The 19,463-nt window shown below is 39.9% G+C and overlaps 1 protein-coding gene across 3 annotated transcripts in view; it reads right to left on the reverse strand.

Moving 5' to 3' along the window:
* The window catches only part of LOC125454261 (extended synaptotagmin-3-like), a 141,299-nt gene that overhangs the window by 84,832 nt on the left and 37,004 nt on the right, over window positions 1-19,463 (reverse strand). For all 3 annotated transcript variants that reach the window (XM_048534852.2, XM_048534853.2, XM_048534854.2), the window contains one exon: window positions 10,682-10,758. In XM_048534852.2, the coding sequence (XP_048390809.2) occupies window positions 10,682-10,758 (77 nt within the window). The remainder of the gene's footprint in view (window positions 1-10,681; window positions 10,759-19,463) is intronic.

Genomic DNA, 19,463 nt, shown 5'->3' on the forward strand with positions numbered 1-19,463 from the left:
TTTTCTGTCCAATTTGTATGCCTCTTCCTTGGCCCTAATGCTCTCTCTAACATCCCATGTAAGCCATGATTGGCAAAAGTAGAACAAGAAAGGTGGTCCAATCAGGAATGGATAATTGTTGCAGTTCACAAATTCGCTTTCAATGTTTGGCATTGCCTCTTCACCATTATCCCTTTAAATAGCATCCCCAATCTATCATGACCAACTCAGATCTTATTTCCTCTATTTAAATTCAGAAGTCTCAGAATCAGTGATCTCATTCTCCATTCTATCATCTTCTTCATCTATCTTTGCTCATCCTCAAGGGGCCCTGTATAACTAGATTGCCAATTATTCCTTGCTTATTACATAATACCCAGTCTAGAATGGCCAGTTCTTTAAACTGGTTTCTAAACGTATCAGTCCAGGAGACCGTCCCATTGACACTCCGGGAATCCATTGTCTATTAACCTTTCTGCAGATTAAAGTCACCCATAATTACAGATGTTCCGTTATTGCATTCATCTCTAATTTCCTCTAATATCATTCCCAGCATAACCCCTACAGTTTCGGAGTCTACATACAACCCCCACAAATGTTTTTTTTTTCTTGGTGTTTCTCAGCTCTACCCAGCCAATCTACCATCCCCTGAGAAAAAGAACAGGAAATGACATCACCAACCCAAGGAAACCTAACCAGATAAATAGAAAGCAGGACATAACACCAGCGCTTCGTCGGAGTGACGAAACGTCTGAAAACTAGCCTTCCAGCTCAGCAAGCAAACTCACATCCAGAACCTCAACCTGAGCTACAAATCTTCTCAAAACTCTCCACCCATACAGATTTCACATTATCAGAGTTAATACCTTTCTTCATTTTGAATTAATTTCTACTTTAACCAGCAATAATGCTCCGTCATTTTTGTCTATCCTTCCTAAAAACTGAAAACGCCCAGATATTCAGCTCCCATTCTGGATCACCATGCTGCCACATCTCCACAATCCAGACTGTATCATACCAGTTTTGATCTATTTGTACAAACAATTCATCTACTTTACTGTGAATGTTCTGCATATTCAAACATAAAGCATTATGGGTTATCTTCTTAGCATTACTTATTCCATTCCCATTATTTTTCCACTAACAGCCCTGCTCGATTCTGACCTGTGATTTCTCCACACAATTTTTCTACTTCCCCTTTCTAACTTTTGTTCTTATTCTGATTCACTTTCCTTTGACTTCTTGCATAGATTGACATAGGAACACGTTCTCTTAACAGAGTACGAAGCAGCAAACATTATTGATTCCTCAGATCTTCTCTCTGGTACGAGACAACAAGCAAACAAACCAAAATGAGGAATGGTTAATTCCCATGGTGCTCCAAATTCCCCCCCCCAAAAAAACACTTATCTCAAATAAGACATAGCCAAAGAATATGTTCTCTTGTGTGAAGAATGAGTCCTAAAAATGCAAGTGTCCAGTTTGTTACTGGGGAAGTGTAGACATCATGTTCAATTCTTCAAAAAAGTGCCGAAAGCATCTTGGGATGTTACAAGGTATGAAATATCAGTGTAAATGATTTTGATTGATTTGTACAAGGTCACTGTCATCATAATTTGAAGTATGGTGAAGAAGTTTCCATGCTGTTACAGAAATAACAATGAAACAATACAATGCATACATCATAAATGCAGTGAAGACACCCATTTCATGGATGGCACAAAAATCATTTTTATCACTATCAAATTAGGCGAGGCGGTGACCTAGTGGTATTATTATTGGACAGTTAATCCAGCTAACATTCTGGGGACACAGGCTCGAATCCTGCCATGGCAGATGGTGGAATTGGAATTCAATGAAAATGTCTGGAATTAGGGATCTAATGATGATCATGAATCTCATGAGATAGTTGGAAAAACAAACTCACTAATGTCTTTTTCGGGAAGAAAACTGCCATCTTTACATGGCCCAAATGTGGAATCCATATTAAAGGAATGATGTGATTGTACTGGAGAGGGTGCAGAGGAAATTTACCTGGAAAATACCTGGGTTGAACAGTTTTAGTTATGAAGAGAAATTGGATAGACTGGAGTTGCTTTCCTTAGAGGAGAGGAGACTGAGACTGCGAAGTATAAAATTATTATGGGCACAGATAGAGTACTCTAAAATGAACTTTTCCTTTGGTGGAGGGATCAATTACCAGAGGGCACAAGTTTAAAGGTAAGGATCAGGAGCTTTAGAGGCAATGAGGGGACAGCTTTTTATTTAAAACCCAGAGGTGGAACTCACTGTCCGTAAAGGATGGTCGAGGCAAAATCCTTCATAATATTTAACAAGTATTTAGATGGGCATTTCCAATGCCAAAATATACAAGTTGTGGAGATGCTGGTGTTGGGCTGGGGTGGATAAGGTCAGAAGTCATACGACTCCCGGTTTAGTCCAACAGGTTTATTTAAAATCACAAGTTTTCAAAGCGCTACTCCTGTGTCAGGTCACCTGACACACGAGCAGTTCTCCAAAAGCTTATGATTTCAAATAAACCTGATAAAGCATACAAGGCTATGGGCCAAACACTGGATAATGGGATTAGCATAGTTAGGTAGTTGTCGTCTTTGACTATCACAGACTCAATGGGCTCAAGGGCCTTTTTCTATGCTGTGCATCTCTGGCATTATCAGGCAAAACCAGTTTTAATAATTTTTACTGGAAGAGAAATCTAACAATGGTTTCCAAATACTTAATAGCTTAACAGAAGTGAACAGAGAGAGAATAAGGGCATCTAACTTTTGTTAATGTAGAAACACTTCCTTGAAATCTTCAGAAGCTAGCAATGACACATCAGGGAGATTGAAAAACAAAATCAAGGAAATAATAAAAAGTAATAAAAATAACATTTTCTTTTCTAAAATGCACTGTGGATAAAATACATGTTTTAACAAGCTTGGACAAGAGGGATGTAATCAACATATAAAACATTTTTAGATGTATTAAAAAGACCTAAAGAAACAGGGAAAACAGGCTGAATTGCAAAGCAAAATGATTTCAAATTCAAAGTATTGGAAAAAGGTATGAATATTTAATATGTACAAGGTCTGTCAAACTTGATAATTAGATTACCATCTGTACTTTTAAAAAATATTATTCATCATGTGTGAGTATTGCTAGTTAGGTCAGCATTTATTGCTCTTTCTTAGTTACCCTGCAGAAGGCAATGGTGAGCTGCTTTCTTGAATCGCTTCTGATCTTGGGATGTGGTGACGCCGTCGCTGGGTCCAAACCTTAGAACTTCATTCCCGACAGCACTCTGCATGTATCTATACCACGTACTACAGTGGTTCAAGATGGCAGCTCACCCAGACTTTCTAAAGGTCAATATGCTGTCGGCAATAAATACAAGCCTTTCCGTCACACCCATATTCCTTGAACAAATAAAAGATTAACAAATGTTCATCAAGCCTTTAGTTATTGCTGATCCTTGGTTTAATATTTAAATTATACTAGCATACCACTGTGCATTGTAGACTGAAATTGTAAAATCTCAGTACTTGAAAAACTGCATCCATCCTTTTAAAATGAGTAACAGTGTTTTAATAAGTTCGACTGAACTTTTTACATGATTTACCATATCATTCAGTATCTGCTGAAATATCAAAAACAGCAGTGTTTTATTTTAGCTTACAAAATCTGGGAATCTGTTGAAGTAGCAACTGTGAAGTAGTGAAAAATTTACAAGTCAAACTCCAACATGCTCAATCTCCCTTTGGTCTGAAAGTATTCAATTTTAAAAACTCTTCCCTAATAAAAGGTACAAATCATTAATTTTATAACGTGCACAGAGCAAAATGAAAGGTTTGCCTTAGAACTAGAAGTCAGAACAGGTACAAAAAGGAATGTTTCAGATGAGTTTACGTGATGTATAACGATAACAGAAGCTTTTCATCTTGCTATTCCATGTCAATGGAGAGGAAGATCAATGTTCTCCCTATCATTTTGGCTGGTTTCTTGGAACAGGTCTTACCTGTGGTCTCTTGAGTTCAATTAGACACTCAAAATTCATCAGATCTAGCTACACCATAAAGCACCATGTTGATTATCATTAAATCAGTCCTTGCCTTTTCAAATGCATGCAAGTCCTGTCCATCAGAATCCCCTCCAACAATTTACCAACCACTAACATAAGGCTCACTGGTCTGTATTTCCTCGAGTTTTCCTTACAGCCTTTCTTAAATAATGGCACCACATTCGCCAGCCTCCAGTCTTCTGGTACCACACTCATGGCTGTCAATGATACAAATATGTCAGCAAGGGGCACAGCAATCTCTTCCTACAAAGTTCAGGGAAACACCTGATCAGGTCCTGGGGATTAATCTACCTATATACATTTGAAGACCTCCAGCACCTCCTCTTCTGTAATATGAACTCTTTTCAAGACATCACTATTCATTTCCCAAGTTCCCTAACTTCCAGGTTCTTCTCCACAGTAAATACTGACATGAGATATTCATTATCTTCACCATCTCTTGTAGTTCTACACATAGATGGCCAACTTGATCTTTAAAGGTGCCTGCTGTCTCCCTAGTTAATCTTTTGTCCTTAATGTATTTATAGAAAAATATTTTTGGATTCTCCTTATCTCCATTGCCAAAGCAAGCTCATGTCTCTGTTCTGCCCTCCGGATTTCCCTCTCAACTACATTCCTACCACCCTTATCCTCCATTCGGAATTCACTCGATCTCAGTTGTCTATACCTGACATATTCCTCCTTTTTCTTGATGACAGCTTCAATTTCTCTCATCATCCAGTATTCCCTACATCAGCCAGCCTTGCCCTTCACACTAACAGAAACACAATGTCTCTGCACTGCATCCACTGTACCCGGTGCGGCTTCCTCTACATTGGGGAAACCAAGCGGAGGCTTGGGGACCGCTTTGCAGAACACCTCCGCTCAGTTCACAACAAACAACTGCACCTCCCAGTCACAAACCATTTCCACTCCCCCTCCCATTCTCTTGATGACATCTCCATCATGGGCCTCCTGCACTGCCACAATGATGCCACCCGAAGGTTGCAGGAACAGCAACTCATATTCTGCCTGGGAACCCTGCAGCCATATGGTATCAATGTGGACTTCACCAGTTTCAAAATCTCCCCTTCCCCCACCGCATCCCTAAACCAGCCCAGTTCATCCCCTCCCCCCACTGCACCACACAACCAGCCCAGCTCTTCCCCCCCACCCACTGCATCCCAAAACCAGTCCAACCTGTCTCTGCCTCCCTAACCGGTTCTTCCTCTCACCCATCCCTTCCTCCCACCCCAAGCCGCACCCCCAGCTACCTACTAACCTCATCCCACCTCCTTGACCTGTCCGTCTTCCCTGGACTGACCTATCCCCTCCCTACCTCCCCACCTACACCCTCTCCACCTATCTTCTTTACTCTCCATCTTCGGTCCGCCTCCCCCTCTCTCCCTATTTATTCCAGTTCCCTCCCCCCATCCCCCTCTCTGATGAAGGGTCTAGGCCCGAAACGTCAGCTTTTGTGCTCCTGAGATGCTGCTTGGCCTGCCGTGTTCATCCAGCCTCACATTTTATTATCTTGGAATCTCCAGCATCTGCAGTTCCCATTGTCTCTGAACTCTTGCTGCCTAATTTTTAAAAAACCTCCACTTCTCAACCATCCTGTTACCCGCAAATAACCTCCCGCAATCAACTTCTGAAATCTCCCATCTATTACTACCAAATATCAGTTCTGAGGAAGGGCTACCAGACTCGAAACTTTAACTTAATTTCTCTTACAGATGCTGCCAGACCTGCAGAGCTTTTCCAACAACTTCTGTTTTTATTACTAATATCACCAAAATTGACTCTACTCCAATTTAGAACTTTAACTTTTTGGTCAGTTCTGTCCTTTTCCACAACTATTTTAAATCTAACAGAATTTAGTCTCAAACATTTTGATATTTATCACCTGCCTCTGCCACTTCTTTTTCTGAGCCCACTGTCAAAGTTCCTCTCAAGTTAAATTAAAGTAAAAGAGTTGCAGATGCTGGGGATCTGAAACAAAGCAGAAATTGCTGGAGAAACTCAGCATGACTGGCAGCATTTAAGGAAAGGCGGCAGAGTGGGTGACCACTTTGTAGAACACATACAACCTGTCTGTTTTTTAAAAAAAGGCCCAGAGCTTTCAGTTACCTGCTGCTTCAATACACTACAGGTGTTCCCATGCCAACCTGTCTGTCTTGGGCTTGCTGTAGTGCTCCAGCAAGCCTCAGCGCATGCTCAAAGAACAGCATCTCATTTTTTGCTTCCAGACCCTGTAGCCTCTAGAACTCAATACAGTTCAATAACTTTGAGACTGATTCCATTCTTCCATATGTTGTCATCCAGCCGTACATGCAATCCTGTTGTGACATGGATTGCTTTTAGCACATCCAACCCCTTGTCATCCACTGTCAATTGTATTATCACATTACTTGGGCTGTTTTCAGTATTGCCTACCCATTCTCTTCTAATCCCAGCTCTCATTATCACTATTCAGCTTTTCCTCTGCCCTGTCCTGCTATCAATAATCCCTTCATTTGTCAACCACTTTCATCTCTATCTCCAGACTCTCTTTCCACCTATTTGCTCGCTTCTTGCAGACCTCCAACCCCTCCCAACTTTTGCTTCACCAGAACGGACAGTAGCTAGGAAAAGTGGTATTTATGCTGACGAGTCACTAGACTCAAAATATTAACTCTGCTTTCTCCCCACAGGGATTGTCAGACCTGTTGAGTTTTGCCATCATTTTTTGTTTTTGTCCTCTTAAAAGGTTCCTGTCTGCATTAGTCCCAAACTTTTAAATCGAACAGAATTTAGTCCAAATTTCTCCAATTTATCTCTCAACTCCCCTCATGCCTCCTCAGTAGTCTACTTGCTAGTGAGACCTTCTCCCTTCCTAACTTTCTTTAAAATAAATTTCTGGCCACCCAAACTCCCTTCCTGGCTTTCACAATAAATGATATTTTTAATGGTTCTCTCCCCTCAGGTTCTGCTTTCCTCTCTTATCCATCAATATCAATCTCATCCTTAAGAGAAAACCTCTGGCATATGTTGCTGAAAACTGCCATCTCATCTGCAAGCTCATTCTCCTCTCTGAAGCCTCTGAACATGTCACTACCACCCAAATCATTGTCCACCTATTCCAGAACTCTACACCTGAATTCTCCACTACTAACTTTGAAGAAGTTAAACCAGTCAATGTTAGAGAGATGTTGCAAGTGTTGATCAGAGGCTAGGGATCCTACAGAAAATGACTGACCTTTTGAATCCTCAACACTTGTCCATCATTTACAAATCAGTAATCTGACAGCATAACTTCTCCACTTGCCTTGGATGAGTGCAACCTCAATAACACTTATGGGGAGGCACTGTTGTGTAAAATCACTGGACTGGTAGGCCAATGGTTTGGGCCATAGATTTAAATCCTATGGAAGATGGTGAAATTTTAATTCAATAAAAATCTTCAAAAAGTTAGCTTAATGATGTTAGCTTTTGTGCTCCTGAGATGCTGCTTGGCCTGCTGTGTTCATCCAGCCTCACATTTTATTATCTTAATGATGACCAGCTGTTCCTGTCAGGAGGACCCTCTACTGGGGAAGATTATCAAAAATGTAGGCGGCCTGATTAATAAGTGTGCAGCTGACACCAAAATTGACAAGTTTGCAAAAAGGGAGGAGGATTGAATAGATTGCAGTTTTGGGGACAGAAATAGCAGATGGGGTTTAATACAGAAATAAAAAGTGATGCATTTTGGAAAATCAAAGTCAGGTGTGAATTAGCTATGTTTAAAGTGTACCTTGTTAGGCACATTAACAGGAGGCAAACAGAGGGACAGAAACAGTTTACGGTGATAAGTAGCGGATCTAAATAAGGATCTGGAATCAGTGCAGGCTTGGTGGGCCTGAAAGACCTGTCTGAGCTGTACTGTATTGTGTTGTCCTATACTGTTACATCAATTTTTTGGTGAAGGAAAACTCAACTGGCTCACTAACCTCCTTGAGGGAAGGAATTCTGTGTCATCCTTAAATTAAAACTGTGAATTCTGGAAATCAAACAAAATCAGAAACTGCAAGAGAAAACTCAGCAAATTTGGCAGCATCAGTAAAGAGAAAGCAAAGTTAACTTTACAAGTCTAGTGAACTTTCTTCAGAACTTCAAAAGGAGGGTTACTGATCACTGTCTGACATTTTTACATGGTCTGGCCTCCAACTGACTCCAAACCCATTGTAATGTGGTTGACTTAACTGTTCTCCAGTAATTAGGAATTGAAAATGAATGCTGGCCTAGCCAGTAACAGACACATCACAAGAATAAATTTAAAAAGCTCTCCAATAAGGTTTTTGCCATTACTGTAATTTGATTATCAAAGTTACAAATGAAACAGTATGTTTTGTTAAATTATTTACATACAAATACGAGTTTTCCTTCGTCTGCTAGTCCTACACTTCTCCAAGGACTCGATTGCTGGTCCATTGTACATGTTCAGACTTCCTTTGCCTAATAAATACCAATTTTGCATTAACCTTTCTTTACCCTAACCTCTCAACTTCACCTATCAAATGTTGCTGGTCCTTTACTTTTCTCTCATGAATCTCCTCAACACCTCGCTCTTTGACTAAGCTTTCAATTAACTATTTAAATACCTATCTTTGTCTCAGTGTTGATAATGATATTTTGTCTAAATAAACTCCTGTGAGGAGACCTTGGGCATTTTACCACATATGTGCAATATAAATGCAAATGGTTTTTGCTTTCACCTGACTTTTGGTATTTTGTACTGATTAACAAGATTATTCTTTTGATAGAGTATAAAGCATCAAAATTTTCCATTTCTCAGATCTTCACCTCAAAAACATGATAACAGGCCAGCATTGATTAATTTACATGGAATAGTAAAAACAGCTACAAGTTTTCTTCAATTATTTTCAAACTATTTTGCAAAAAAGAGCAAGTACTGATGACATCAACTAAATGTGAGCTTGGTAGGGTTAACCAATTTCCTATTACACCAACTGTTCAAGTCAGTTCCTTTTATATTCAATTGCATAAGCTTTGGATAGTTTCCAGGCAGATACAAATGCTAAAAATGCCTGATCAATCATTAACCATCTCTGGGACCATATTTCTGGGCCATTTTGAGAGAAAGTTATGTAGACTATAGTCTACATTAAAAATTTTAAATACAATGACAATACTGTAGGAGGGTTTATTGTATATTCAATTTTTGCCTGCAATATTTTAATATTAGAACTTATTATAAAGCTTTTTTCACTTCGTATATATCAAGCTTGAAAACAAACATTACAGGTGGCCAAAAGTGGAAACCAAAAATAAAGAACAGTAATGCAGATCAGAGTGATCCAAAAGACAGAATCATAGAATCCTTACAATGTGAAAGTAGGCCACTTGGTTCATGGAATCCACACTGACCCTGTGAACAGCATCCCACCCTCATCTACTCCCCTCCCCTATCCCTGTAACCGTGCATTTCCTATGGGTAAGCCAATGTGTCACCCCAAGTTTTTACATTATGGTACACACAAGGTGATGGGGCAGCAATATATTTAAACAAGATCCCTGTAGCCAACTCTTGTTTTTGACATTTCATGCTTGCATAAAAGAAAGAGATTAGATTAGTTCAGTAATTTGATGTGGGGATTACAAGGCAAGTTTACAGCAGCACAGCGGTATAAACAAGGGGCATGATGCAGGGGTGGGGGCGAAGAATGAAGGTCAGAATGAAGGAAAGAGAGAGACGTTCAATCCTAATGGATCTCCACCCCGTTAGTGGCCATATCTTCAGCAACTTATAGCCCAAAGTTCTTTTAAAAAAAAAAAAATCGCTCCACAAACCTCTCTGCATTTTCACCTCTCTCATATTTCAGGGTTTTCTTTAAAACCACTTCTCTTTGACAACAATCTTGGTCATCCCTACCAAAAGGGCTTCTTCAGCATACTGACCATGTTTACTCATTCCCCCATTAAATTCTACTTCTCTGCATTGATGGCAACATACAAATCCAAGTTATTATTGTGGCAGAGAATTAAGAGACAAATAAATAGGAACATACGAATGACTTGAAATAGAAGATCAGATTCCATGTAGTTCAAACTCTAATAGCTTACTGGTGACATATAATAATATAATAATGGCAAATCGTATCTCTGTTTGTAACAGAATCAGACATGTTGCTAGGAAATTTTGTACAGAAGCTTTGTGGTCAATAACAACTAAATTCATCTTTTTCCTTAAGTATATTACACTGACCACATATTTGGTTTCAATTATTAATTTATGGTATTGAAAAACGTTAATTTTTGAAATCTAGGTTAGAAATGGGAAGTATCTAATTGTATTTTTAAAAGCTGCAGCAGGGAAATACTTTATAAAAAATGTTTCATTAACTGAAATACGATCAAAGTAATTCGTTTGCATTCAATAATTTTACCACCGTAGTTTTCTCAATCTACAACTGCGATTGTGTTAAGAGAAGAATTTAATATTAGATTATTGGACGATTTAAGGAATACAATGAAAAGCAACGATGGGTAAAGTAAACCAATTCTAGATAAACTAAGACAATATGCTTCACTCACATTTTGAGAGGAATAAATGATGTTGGAATTAATTAAAATGTGACCAATAAGAAAATAAAAACTTACCTAATTTGCAAATCGATGATCACTTGTCGCTTGTCCACTTGATCAGTGTACACTTTAACACCAGAGACTCTGGGTGGCTGGAAACAGAAAATAAAACCAAAATCAATTTTCACACACATCAAATTTATTGATAAAACAAATCTTAAAAAAGCTCGAAATATCAATTTGCCAAGTTCAACTATAAAATATTCTCACTAGCTGCTTCTGTGAAATTCCTGAATTATTTTGGGCCAGCAGTAGAAAAATTAAACTTAACCCACTTACAAATAAAAAAAGTCTTTGAAACCATAGAGATCTGTGACTTTGTGTTGCAGTGTTTAGGAAGAGTGCTTGTGGAGCTAATTCTTCTGGTGTCTTTCTACCACAGCATTAAAGATAGGACACTAAGTGTGAATCCTTCTTATAGGCCCAGTCGAGCTGGTATTTCCTGTGCTAGGCCAGAGAGATCCCTTACCTACTGACAATTCTGTCTATTAATATAGAAGCAGATGCTAATTCAAACATTCTGGTCTCCTTGCTATAGAAAGGATGTTGTGAAACTTAAAAGGGGTACCGAAGAGATTTACAAGGATGTTGCCAGGTTTCGGAAGGTTGGAGCTAAAAGGAAGAGGATGAATAGGCTGGGGCTATTTTCTTTCAAGCATCACAGGCTGAGGGGTGTCCTTTTGGAGGTTTATAAAAGCATGAAGAGGCATGGATAGGGTAAGTAGACAAAGTCTTTTCCCCAGGACGAAGGAGTCCAAAAGGGCATAGGTGTGAGGTGAGAGAGGGGAGAAATATTTAAAAAGGGACTTAAGGGGCAACTTTTTTTTATACACAGTAGATGGTGCATTGAAGGAATGAGTAAGTGGAGGAGGCTGGTACAATTATACAATTATTTAAAAGGTATATGAATAAAAAGGGTTTAAGAGGGATATGGGACAAATGCTGGCAATGGGACTGGATTTATTTAAGGACATTTGGTTGGCATGGATGAGTTGGACTGAAGGGTCTGTTTCTATGCCGTACATCTTTTGACTCTGACTCTGTACTAGTAGAATTCTCCAACCTGCAATTAAATATCAGGCTTTTCAGATGAGGGTCTTTCAAGTACCATTGGCAATCAGAAGCTGCTGGGTCCAAGTGAAATATTTTATAAATATTGCAGGAGTCTTTTGACATAGGGCTAATCATTGCATTTTAGTTTTTTTGTATGCTTAAATATACACTAGTTGATATTGTATGCATTACGTAGCCAAGCATTAGCAGCTAATGATTGGGGTTGGGACTGCATCGATCCTCCTTTTTACTCTTAAAATAAAAGTTAAACATGTTAAACAGCCCCTTCTTGGATATCAATGCTCCCTTTTACTCTGGATCTAAGGTCACATTTTGTTAAGTGGTAGATACTGAACCACTAGCGCATCTTTACAAGAGGCACTTGTCTCAACATGTTATAGTTTATCAAGTGATAATAAATCGTTGGAAGTTACATTGAATAGATAGACATTGCCACTAAAATATCCTGGGGATTACACCGAGTATAAAGTGAACTGGACTAGCCATATAAATACTGTGGTGACACGAATAGGTCAGACACTAGGAATCCCACATTCATTCCTTCCAAAACTGACGCATAATAACAGAAGTGTGCACACGCTCTATAACGTGCAGAAATTCACTCAGGCTCCTTGTCACAGCATATTGCAAACCCCAACCACTGTCATCTAGAAGGACAAGGGGAGCAGGTTCATGGGAACGCCATCACCTACAATTTCCCCTCCAGGTCATTCACTCTCTTGACTTGGAAATGTCTTGCTGACCCCGTGTCATTGGGTCAAAAGCCTAATTACAGGTCTACCTAATTCGGCCGCTGCAGTTCAAACTAGCAGCTCACCACCACCTCAAAGTCAACAAGAGATGCTCAATAAATGCTGGCCAGGCAGCAACACCAACATCTTAAAACTATTATAATATCGGGGCAGCACAGTGGCTCAGTGGTTAGCACTGCAGCCTCACAGCACCAGGGACCCAGGTTCGATTCCAGCCTCGGGTAACCGTCTGTGCGGAGTTTGCACATTCTCCCGGTGTCTGTGTGGGTTTTCTCTGGGTGGTCTGGCTTCCTCCCACAGTCCAAAGATGTGCAGGTTAGGTGGATTGCCCATAGTGTTCAGGGGTGTGTGGGGTTATAGGGGGATGGGTCTGGGTGGGATGCTTCAAGAGGCGGTGTAGACTTGCTGGGCCGAAGGGCCTGTTTCCACACTGTAGGGAATGTAATGTAATCTTTAAAAAAAAAGTGAATCTCAAATTGTTACTGTCCCTATAGAGAGATTTCTTTAAAAAAGACCCAGTAACTGCACAGCGTTTATTTTTATCTTCTTCCCAGCTCACTCACTTATCTGCTCAGAGGTAAAAATCTTAGCTTGCTTTTGTACCACTGTTCCTTCCACCAGTACTGCTGACTTGCTTGTCTATTTAAGCACCAGCTGCTGCTGACTTAAACTTCCCTGTCTTCTGAAACTTTATTCTTCTGTGATTTTTTTTACAAACACCATTTTTACCTTGACGTAATAAACAACAATCCCATTACTGTTAGAACACTAGTCCAACAATACATTCAATCACTACCAGTTAAAAAAAGGCAGCAAATTCTGGAAAACCCAGCTGATCTAGTAACGTATGTAGAGAGCGAAACGGACATAACATTGAGTCAAAAGGCCTTTTTGGAAATTGGTGTTTTTAAATGCTTTGTTAAAGCAGGAGGAAAAGCAGGTGGAACAGCCAGTGAGGATGTCAAATGCAAAAGAATGCTTATGGGAGACTAAAGGAGATTCCGAGATGTAAAATAGACTTGAATAGTAGGCTTGATGAGAAAGAACTAGGTCAGCACTGCTGACACTGAAACCAACAAGACATAAACAAGGTGCAAAGTTGGGTGGTAGGTGGGTAATCCAAACAGTGCACAGTATGTGTGTTTTGAAGATGTTCAATAAAGTATTGAATCCTCAAGTCTGTTAAGTACCCAAGCAGAAAATGAGTTGCTGCTCCTGCACTCATTCCTCCTCCCCCTTTATCAACAACATATACAATTTTAAAAAAAAATCCATCATTTATCAACTCTTTCAGTTACAAAGAAGAGTTTTTGAGCTCAGGACATGAACTATTCATATCTCTCTCTCTCTCTTTCTGTGTGCAAGCTGACAGATCGGAGTTGCTCCAGCATTGTATGTGTTAGTCCTGATTTTCTACATCCATAGTGTTTTGCTTTCAATACCTTCTAATTGTTAGGGTACAGTGCTGCCACCAACTTTCCTTTCTATACTGGGCCGTAGGGCCTATTTGGTTAAGTGTTCAGGGATGAACCACTAGTGAGTCTTAATTCGCTTATCCTAACAAGTTGCAACTTACTGTATGTTAGCATTATGCAATATGGTGACTCGGTGGTTAGCACTACTATCTCACAACAGAGGCTTGATTCCAACCATGGGTGATTGTCTGTGTGGAGTTTTCACATTCACCGTGTCTGCACAGGTTTGCTCTGGTTTCCTCCCACAATCCAAAGATGTGTGGGTTAGGTGGGCTGGCCATACTGAATAGCCAATGGCGTCCAGGGATATGCAGGCTAGGTGGATCAGTCATGGGAAATGCCGGGTTACAGGGACAGGGTAGGGGGTGGGTCTGGGTGGAATGCTGTTTGTTGGGTGAGTGGAAACTTGAAAGGCCGAATGATGTGTTTTCACACTGTAGGGATTCTACAACTATAGAGTCAGAGTCGTACAGCACAAGACTAGATCCTTTGGTCCAACCAGTCTATACTGACCAAAATCCCAAGTTAAACTAGTCTCACCTGCCTGCAATAAGTCCATATTCCTCCAACATTTGTTATTCACATAAGTATCTAAATGTCTTTTAAACATTGTACCTGTGCCTGCATCCACCACCTCCTCTTCCACACATGAACCACTCTTTAAAAAAATATCCTTTATGTCTTCTGTAAATATTTCTCCTCTCTCAGAGTCAGCATGGAGACAGACCCTTTGGCCCAAACTGATCCGTGCCAACTAAAAATGTCCATCCACACTAAGCCCAATTCCCTGCAATTGGCCCATATCCTTCTAAACCCTTACTATCTATGTATTTGTTCAAATGCCTTTTAAATGTTGTTAGAATATCTGCCTCAACTACTACTGCTGGCAGCTCAATCCATGTGCATACTGCCTTGTGTGTAAATAAGTTGCCCCTCAGGTTCCCATGTATTCTTTCCCCTAGAGGAGATTTACTAGGATGTTGCCTGGTATGGAGGGAAGGTCTTACGAGGAAAGGCTGAGGGACTTGAGGCTGTTTTCGTTAGAGAGAAGGTTGAGAGGTGACTTAATTGAGACATATAAAATAATCAGAGGGTTAGATAGGGTGGATAGGGAGAGCCTTTTTCCTAGGATGGTGATGGCTAGCACGAGGGGCCATAGCTTTAAATTGAGGGGTGAAAGATATAGGACAGATGTCAGAGGTAGTTTCTTTACTCAGAGAGTAGTAAGGGAATGGAACGCTTTTGCTGCAACGGTAGTAGATTCACCAACTTTAAGTACATTTAAGTCGTCATTGGACTAGCATACGGACGTACATGGAATAGTGTAGGTTAGATGGGCTTAAGATCGGTATGATAGGTCGGCATAACATCGAGGGCCGAAGGGCCTGTACTGTGCTGTAAGTTCTATGTTGTATGTTCTTAGCTTAAACTGATGTCCTCTAGATCTGGATTCCCTAACCCTGGGAAAAAGACTGAGTGCATTCACCCTATCCATGCCTCATATGATCTTATATACTTCTATAAGATTCCCCTCCTCAGTCTCCTGCATGCCAAAGAAAAAGGTCCCAGCTTGTCAAGCCTCTGCCTATAACCCTTGAGTCCTGTCAACATCCTTGTAAATTTCTTCTGCACTCTTTCCACTTTAATAACATCCTTCCTATAGCAAGGTGACCAAAACTGAACAAAATACTCCATCTCACCAACGTCATGTACAAATGCATCATAACTTCCCGACTTCTAAACTCAATACCCTGACTGATGAAAGCCAATGTGCCAAAAGCCATCTTCACTGCCTCGTCTACCTGTGATTCCACTTTCTGAGAACTGTGCACCTGAACTCTAAGGTTCCTCTCTTTCCCTACGCTCCTTGAGGCCCGACCATTCACCATGAAACTCCTACCTGGATTTGATGTCCCAAAATGCAACACCTCACACTTCTCTATATTAAACTCCATTTGCCATTTCTCGGCCCACTTTCCCAGCTGATCAAGATCCTGCCGCAATTTCTAATAACCTTCCTCATTGTCCATGATACCACCTATTTTTGAGCGATTCACAAACTTATTAATCATGCCTTGTACATTCTTGTCCAAATCATCAATATAGATAACAAACAGCAGTGGGCCTAGCACTGACCCCCTAAGGCACATCACTAGTCACAGGCCTCCAATCAGACAAGCATCCTTCCAGTATTACCCTCTGCTTCCTACCACCAAGCCAATTTGATATGCAAATTTGGCAACTCTCCATAGATTCCATGTGATCCAACCTTCCAGAGCAGCCTATCATGTGGAGCCTTATCATGCTACCTATTATGAACCAAGTTGGAGGAGTGCACGATCCTTTTCTGGTCCCACCATGCTGTTGATCACAGCAAACATTTAAATGTGTTACCCTGTTACAGATACAGCCAATTATGTACGTCATTTATATTGGCTCAGAATAAAAAGAACTATCGACCAGGCATCTTTAATACATGACTATTTTTGATTTAATATAACTAAGCTTTTTCCACAAAGATGCAACATTGGCTAACAGTTTGAAATATGGAAAATAAATATTGACTCTAAATAATCTTAACACGCACAAAAAAAAGTTCTCGGGAAAACAAGGTTTCGCTGCAGAGATTAATGGAGAAAGAAAACACTCTGCTAAAAACAGTGGTTAATTCATGGAGAATGAAAGGAACAGATTGAAAGGTTCCATATTGATTTCAGCCTGCATGTAGACAGGTTGCTCAATATGCATGATGTTTTTCTGTGCTTCTGAAGACAAAGTTTATTCAGGGTACTGAAAGCAAATCTTCCAGAAGGCTTTCGGGGAGAATAGCTGTTTTAAACCATCAGATATGTACGGGATTCTCAAAAGTGCCATGAGAATTAGATATCGTATCTCTTCAAAAGCTATGTGCTGATCGAACTGCAGATGGTTTCAAATAGCCACACCCCTGACAGATTAACACAAAAAGGTGACTGGGTAAATCCACACAATTTCAGAAAACTGAGAGACATTCAGTAAGACTCTTTTTAAAAAAAAATGTGCCCCACAGTATCTCTTCAGCGATTTCTGAAAAAAAATGCACAGGTCCAGGTATCTCCTCAGTATTCTGAGGGAATAAATTTTCATAATCTTTCAGACACAGCTCCACAAAAACATGCCAATAATGTAACAACCTATGAATATCAGGAGCTGGAGATGACACGTCTGACCCAATTACATGAAATTGGACTCCTGAATCTCCATCTTTGACTGCACAATTGGGTGCAGTTTACTGCAGTCCTCAATGTTAACCTTGTTGAATTTTATAAATAAAAGACTGCAAGACAGAACCAACCAATGCTTACTAATCATGTGATCTTGTATTACTTCCCAAATTAGATTACCTTATTTACATATTCACATTAAAATCTTTACACTACTTCTCGCTCTTTCATATTAAGGTAGTTACATGTCCTTAACTAACAGGGGCTCCAACATGACTTGTTTTTCTGGGCCAGGGAGCAGATTGGCCATTAATCTAAAAATGTACATTCCTGCATTCAATTTGCGCTGTGATTCTGAAAGTTGGCTAGAGCAGATGACCCATAGAAGATTTCACCGATATCCTCTATTACATGCTCAGTCAGAAAATAACATGCATTATATAAACAACCTGGGCCATAGGACAGCATTGGAAATCCTGGAACAATACAAAGGGTTCAAGAGATCAGAGGAAACCCGAACACAGCTTGCTGTTGAGCTCTGCCCTGGGAAATTATTAATTGCCTGGAGACAAAGGTCAATTGAGGGCCTTTAGTATAAAGGCTAAGAATTATTGACAATAATTTTGATATCAGGTTTCCACAAAAATACATGATTTGTGCTTTCTGCTTATATTAGTTTTGTTGGTTATTTAGGTACAAAATACACAGCACTGCAGAGATTCGAACAAAAATGAATGTGGTCCAAATCTGGTTGGAATCCCTATCTTTGACCCAGGTCAGACAGAGGTAAGTATTTGCAGTCCTCTGATATTTTTGGGTCTGTCTTCTGATATAGAATCCTCATAGAAAGCAGCATAGAGAATCTTTGCAGAAGCAATGTCTCGGTTTTTTTAAAAAAATGGAACTTGGCACAATCCAGTCATTAAAATTTGCTGCCCAAAGAATCTGAGCTGCTACAGAGTGATGGTTATTGGGGTGACAGGTAAGAGCAGATTAGGGAGGTAGTCTAGTGAGGCCACTGTATTCAGGACGGTCAGTTGTACAGTTACCCAGGAGTTAGAATTAAATCCAATTCCAACATTTTCTGCATAACTGTCAAGATAAGTTAGTCAGAACCACCAGAAGTCTCCAACTATAATTCAGATTTGGATATTTATTCTGAGGTTTTACGATGCAAGGTAATTGCCCATCGTAAACTGCCCCACCAATTCCTATGCAGTTACCGTGTCAGAACTTCTGAAGAGTCCCACTGATCTTGTACTGGAGGAATGTGTGATGATCAGAAGGTCTGGGCCCATATATCTTGAGCAGATTGCGTATTTGCAACTGTCCTTCACAATCCTACATACACTGCAATAAACTGTGGAATTTCTCAGTTACAGATGATCACATTGAAGGAAATAAAATATTATTATTGTCAGCTTTGTGCTACTGATCCACAAACAACTCAATCGTGCTGCTTTCACATGAATAGCAACAGGTCAACTTTCACAACACCTGACTAACAGATTAAAAAACAGCTCTCAATTCTACTTGAGATAAATCAACACAATCTTTCTTTCCACATAATCAAGGGTTTGTTAAAACATAAATCAGTAGCTCCTATCTGTCTCTGGAAATTCAATCACCAAAAACAACAAATCTTGATGATCAGAACATGTAACAAGATACTCTTGGCATACGTCACCTGAGCTTCTCTGGTTTGGAATAACAGAGTGAAATGGAAGGTTTCCAAAAAAAGCAAAAGAACTGGAAATGTATGCTGGCAAGTGAATTACATGCAAATATTATCAAATACTAAGAAACTAAAGGATTTTCAACTGATTCTGCAACCAAAAAAAATGCAAAATGTGAAGCATACTGCGGTGAGATGAAGAGAAATGGATTACCCAGTGCTCAAGAATTCTTTTCCAAGTTACTAAATTAGAGGATGTATTCATTAGTGGCGCACAATTGATTTATTTGGGTATTAGGAAACACAATCCCAAGAATCAAGTTTGATTAGTATTTAGGAAGCCAACTAAAAGTACTAAAAATGAAATATGAAAGGACAAATAAAGCAGAACTGATGTGTCAGAGATAATGGGAACTGCAGATGCTGGAGAATTCCAAGATAATAAAATGTGAGGCTGGATGAACACAGCAGGCCAAGCCACCACCCACGCCCTCCACCTCCTCCAGGACTTCCAATTCCCTGGCCCCCAACACCTCATATTCACCGTGGACTTCCAGTCCCTGTACACCTGCATTCTGCATGGAGATGGCCTCAAGGCCCTCCGCTTCTTCCTGTCCC

The sequence above is a fragment of the Stegostoma tigrinum genome, chromosome 7, assembly GCF_030684315.1.
Source record: "Stegostoma tigrinum isolate sSteTig4 chromosome 7, sSteTig4.hap1, whole genome shotgun sequence".
Classification (NCBI taxonomy): Eukaryota; Metazoa; Chordata; class Chondrichthyes; order Orectolobiformes; family Stegostomatidae; genus Stegostoma; species Stegostoma tigrinum.